The sequence below is a fragment of the Dipodomys ordii genome, unplaced genomic scaffold (assembly GCF_000151885.1).
Source record: "Dipodomys ordii isolate 6190 unplaced genomic scaffold, Dord_2.0 Scaffold64, whole genome shotgun sequence".
NCBI classification, from domain to species: Eukaryota; Metazoa; Chordata; class Mammalia; order Rodentia; family Heteromyidae; genus Dipodomys; species Dipodomys ordii.
In genome coordinates this window covers 1,172,769-1,177,973 of record NW_012267280.1, presented here as the reverse complement: position 1 = coordinate 1,177,973, position 5,205 = coordinate 1,172,769, and the positions used below count along the sequence as shown (strand labels likewise).

The 5,205-nt window shown below is 56.7% G+C and overlaps 2 protein-coding genes across 2 annotated transcripts in view; both read right to left on the bottom strand.

Moving 5' to 3' along the window:
- LOC105990410 (transducin-like enhancer protein 2) overlaps nt 1–5,205 on the bottom strand; it is a 128,188-nt gene that overhangs the window by 40,462 nt on the left and 82,521 nt on the right. The window lies entirely within an intron of this gene.
- Nucleotides 1–5,205, bottom strand: part of Aes (amino-terminal enhancer of split) — a 30,525-nt gene that overhangs the window by 1,305 nt on the left and 24,015 nt on the right. The window contains exons 5-9 of the mRNA XM_013022636.1: nt 5,131–5,200; nt 1,816–1,879; nt 814–858; nt 277–339; nt 3–58 (exon numbers count right to left, since the gene is read on the bottom strand). Coding sequence (XP_012878090.1) covers nt 3–58; nt 277–339; nt 814–858; nt 1,816–1,879; nt 5,131–5,200 — 298 coding nt within the window. The remainder of the gene's footprint in view (nt 1–2; nt 59–276; nt 340–813; nt 859–1,815; nt 1,880–5,130; nt 5,201–5,205) is intronic.

Here is a 5,205-nt window from a genome sequence, read left to right as displayed (position 1 = left end):
GCTCCGGCGCGGTGACCTGCTTGGCCCTCTCGATGGCTCCCAGAACCTGCTGCTGGTGCTGATGTGCAGAAAAAAGGGGAAGAAAAGAAAGGGGACCCTGTGGGGCGCCCCCACACCCGCCCGGCGGGCAGGGGCGCCCACCCACGCTCACGAGATGGACTCCTGGCACAGTCCTCCCCGAACAGCTTCGTTCCCGGGAGGTGGCTGGCTCCCACCTCCCGTTACTGCCTCGGCTGCCGGGAAGCTCGCTCGCTCTCCCCAGGGAGGCTCGCTCACCTCCTGAGACAGGTAAGGCAGGACCTGGGCGCAGATCCCGTTCAGCCGCTTCACGATCTCGGCCTGGAACACAGAGGCACGGGAGTCGCGTGCGGAACAGAGAGGGGGGTCAAGAGCATCACTATCCGGCCCGCACGGCCTGGCCAGGGCGGAGGGCAGACTCAAGGCCACAGGGCAAAGGAGGGCTTTCTGGGGTCAGCACAGGGCCACACTTCTACCATCCTCCCCTCCCCCCACGACCGGAAACAAAGGCAGGGACTAGGCCGGGAGTCCGGGGAAGGCCTCCCCTCCCCCGCAGGGAGACCCCCTCCCAGCACAAGAAGCCTGGGGGAGGAGGCCTGGGCGCCAGTGTGGTGGTGCAGCCCTGCAGCCCCGCACGGGGAGGGCGGAGACGAGCATCCCCGCTCCAGCAGCACTGCACCAGATAGAAGAACAGCGCGGGGCTGGGACCAACTGAGGGGGCTGACAGTTGGCTATAGGGGTCCCCCATGCCTGGGGAGAGGGGCAGGAAAAGGAGGGACCGGGAACAAGGCTCACCTGTTTGTGCATCTCGATGTTCAAGCCATAGGACATCTCGTAGTACTGTGTTGGGGAGACAGAAATGGGGTGAGGGGGGAGACTCCCTGGCAGTCTGATATGGGGTAGAAATGGGGCTGCGGCTCCTCATCTGCTACCCCTGTCCTGTGTTGCTGCTTCGCCCACTCCACTGGGCTCAAGACCAGAGTCAAGACCCAGCCCCAGCTCTGGGCCGGCCCCCTCCAGTCTTGCTCAGAAGCCTTTCCTGGCTCCTCAGGACCCCTGGGAGAGACATCACCTTCCTTCCCAGCTCTTTGTAGGTGGTTTCTTCAGGCTCCATCCAAGCAGGCTCCTACTCAAACTTCAAAACCTCAGCTGGGTGCCTAACAAAACCTTAAGACAGTACCCCCCTCATCCCAGAGTCCAAGATCCCTTCTGGGGCTCCAGGCCCATTGCTACGGGCTGGGTGGGTCAGGAGCAGACTGCTGGCAGGGGTGAGGGGAGAGAGCGCAGGTCTAGGGATGGAGGATTGTTTGCAGGATTGCAAACAGGTGGTCAGAACACAGCGTCCAGCTGGGTGGCCCACACCTGTCAGCCTAGCTACTCAGGAGGCTGAGATCTGAGGATCACTGGTTTAAAGCCAGCCGGGAAAGCCCATGAGACTCTCAACTCCAGTGAACCACCAGAAAACCGGAAGTGACACTGGCTCAGAGTGGTGGAGTGCTCGCCTTGAGAGAAGGAGCTCAGGGGCGGTGCCCAGGCCCAGAGTCCAAGCCCCATTGACTGACATCAACAAAAACACAGAGGCCAGACCCTGGGGCTGGAGGAGGCCCAAGGGAGGCCCAGCGTGGCCTGGCACGCAGGCATGTGCTGCACTCAGGACCAGATGTAGCCCACGGCTCCCTCCCCCCCACTTCCTGGTACCTCAACCACCACCGCCTGGGTGTGCAGCTGGGCAAGGTGGCGGTGGTGGCCGGGGGTCCCCACCTTTGGCGTCCCCCCCAGACCCCCCCGGGGTCTCACCATGACATAGTGTCGCTGCATCTCCGACTTCTCGCTGGCCAGCTTGTCACATTCTAGCTTCAGGCTGGGGAAGGCCGAGGGGAAGACACAGATCAGCCAGCAGGTTGGGGGTTCCCCCGCTCCCCACAAGCCATCCCTCCCCCGCCCCCCCCCGCCTTAGGGAGCCAAGATAGTCGCAAGATGTATCTTGAGTTTGTGGTATGGAGGTTTGAACTCAGGGCCCCTTGCACTTGCTGGGTTAATCCTTGCTCATGAATGGTGCTCTACCACCTGAGCCATGCCTCCAGCGTGACTTTTTGCCCCTCCCTTCCTTTTTGTGCCAGTACTGGGGCTTGGACTCAAGGTCTCCTACGCTCATTTAGCCTTTTCACTTAAGGCTGGCATTTGACCACTTGAGCCAACGGCTCCACTTCTGGCTTTGCACTGGTTCATTGGCGCTAAGTCAAGGACTGTCCTGCTTAGGCTTGGCTTTGAACTGAGATCCTCAGAGCTCAGCCTCCTGAGTAGCTGAGATTATAGGTGTGAGACCTGGCACAGAACGAGCCACATTAATGGGAGCAAACACCATGTAACTGGGCAGGTTTCCTCACTGTATTATGGGGTATGAAACTGATGATGATGATGATGATAAAGAACCCCAGCCAGGCGCCGGGGGCTCCCGCCTGTCATCCTGGCTACTCAGGAGGCTGAGATCTGAGGATCATGGTTCAAAGCCAGCCCAGGCAGGAAAGTTTATGAGACTCTTATCTCAAATTAATCAGCAAAAAGCCAGAAGTGATACTGTGGCTTAAAGTGGCAGAGTTCAACCTTGATCAAAAGCTCAGGGACAGCGCCCAGGCCCTGAATTCAAGCCCCCCAACTGACAAAAGAAAAAAGAAAAGAAGAAAAGCCCACACGCTTGGAGATCATTTGGAGAAAGCAAGAAAATTAGTTAAGAGAAGTTCTGGTAGGGCTGGGAAGGTGGCTCAGTGGTAGAGTGCTTGCCTTGCATGCATGAGGCCCTGGGTTCAATTCCTCAGCACCACATAAGCAAAAAGAAAAAAAAAAAACCGGAAGTGGTGCTGTGGCTCAAGTGGTAGAGTGCTCGCCTTGAGCTGAAGAGCTGAGGGACAGCACCCAGGCCCAGAGTTCAGGCCCCACGACTGGACCAAAAAAAAAAAAAAGTTCTGGTAGGCAGTACAGGCGCTCTCCCAACCGCCAAGGACGTCAGCAGAGAGAGAAGGCTCACGTGCTCATTCCCTGGTGACGCAATAGACATTCAGAGAGGGCAAGCAGGTGACTCAAGGTCACACAGCCCGGAAACAACCTCAGTGCTCAGACACAAATAGAAACAGCAGCTCGGGTCTGTGAAGTTCACCTCTGGGCTGGCCTCCCTAACCTGGCTCCACTGGGTTTCGGAAAGGGGAGACTTGATTTATCTGGTGGAGGAGTTTAAAACTGGGGAGAGGCACCCCCCCACACACCCGGGACTCTTCCATAACTATTTTCCTTCACTAACTGCAGGAAACCCAATGACCCTGCCCTCTCCAGGGTTCAAAGCTCCAGCCTGCTCTTTCTGGGCTGTGTGTCCCTCACCAGATCCTCTCCACTTCTCTGTGCGACTCCACACCTCAGAAGCCTGTCCATTCACTCTCCACAGGGCAGGGAGCTAGAGTTGGGGTAATTTTTTCCATCTACTATCATTCATTTTGGTTTTGGTTTTGAAGCCAGGCACCAGTGGCTCCCACCTGTCATCCCAGCTACTCAGAAGACTGAGATCTGAGGATCTCAGTTCAAAGCCAGCCAAGCAGGAGAGCCGGAAGTGATGCTGTGGCTCAAGTAGTAGGCACTTGCCTTGAGCATAAAAGCTCAGAGACAGTGCCCAGGACCTGAGTTCAAGACCCAGGACTAACATATCTCCTCCAAAAAAACCAAACAACAACAACAAAAACCCTCACCCGTGAGTGCTTACTGAGTTTGTAAGAGTGTGTGTGTGTGTGTGCATGCCTGTGTACCAAGTTTCACTACTAGGACTGGGAAGGGCAACAACAAAAAAGACAAGTTCACTTCCATGTTGTGGAATTCTGGTCTTACTTTAACAATACCCTGGCTGCCCCGGCCCTGTCTAGGCCTCCCTTGTGTTCCCCTGAATCTTTGGGACCCCCTTTTCTCACTCAGTGGGAAGCTCCCAAAGGGAGAGATGCCAAGGCTCAGAGATCAGAGAGGTGATTTGTTCCCGGAGGTCACACAGCAGCGTGTGGTCAGTGAAGTCAGAACAGGACAACCATGGGGCTTAGCAGGAAGTGGGCAAGGAGCCAGGGGCCTGCCAGGACAAAGCCTAGAAGCTTCCACAGCAGGGGTGGAAATCAGGGGCCTCATTTATCAGTCTCTTGAGTTTCTTCATCTTTAAAATAGTATAAAAAAAAAAAAAAAGAGCCAGGCAGCAGGTGGCTCACGCCTGTCATCCCAGCTACTCAGGAGGCTGAGATCTGAGGATTGTGGTTCAAAGCCAGCCCGGGCAGAAAGGCCCTGTGAGACTGATCTCCAACAAACCACCAAAGAGCCAAGAAGTGGCTACTGCTTTCTACCACGGTGGCTCAGTGGTAGAGCGCCAGCCTTGAACATACATAAAAAAAAGTTCAGGGCCAGCTAAGGCCCTGAGTTCAAGTCCCCTGAACAAAACAAGTGATAAAACAAGTAAATCCCCCAAAGGAAGTGTTAGGAGACCAAAGTACATTCTTAGTACTTGAAAAACACCCCCATAGGATGTGGATGCCCTTTCTCCTTGGGGGAAACTCCCTTCCCCCACACTCTGGACTTGCATTCCGAAATGGGAGGGACGACCCTCTAGGGGGCCAGGCTCTGGTCGGGTCCTGCTGTGCATCCACAGGAATTCCCTAACCTCTTGGGGATCAGGGACAATTTTCCTTCCCGCACCCGGAGGGTCTGTGGGATACCAGGCAACCCTTCCCCCCACACGGGGCAAACAGGGAAGCAGGGGCTGTCACTTTGGGGGGCCTGGCCCTTGCGCTATTTGTGTAACATCTTGCCTTTTTTTGCAAGGTGGCCTGCTGGTGACCCTCCGACCTACGGGCCCCTTTTCAGTATGAGCTGCCGCTCCTTTGCTGCGTGAGATGAGGGGGTCTCTCCAGGTTTTTGCCCAGGGCTGGCCTCCAGCCTGGGGATCCCTGCCTCCTGGCGGCTGAGATTACAGGTGTGAGTGCCGGCGCCCGGCCCTCCACTCTGTCTACCTTTTTGCCTCCTTCCAGAAGATGCACCTGGGGTCCGGATCTTTTGCAAGGCCTTGTGTGGAGGGGAGCCCCGGCCCCGGCTCACCTGTGGTACTGAGCCTGCAGCAGCTGGAACTCGTCCTTGATGCGGTCGCAGGAGTCGGAGGTGGTGAACTTGAGC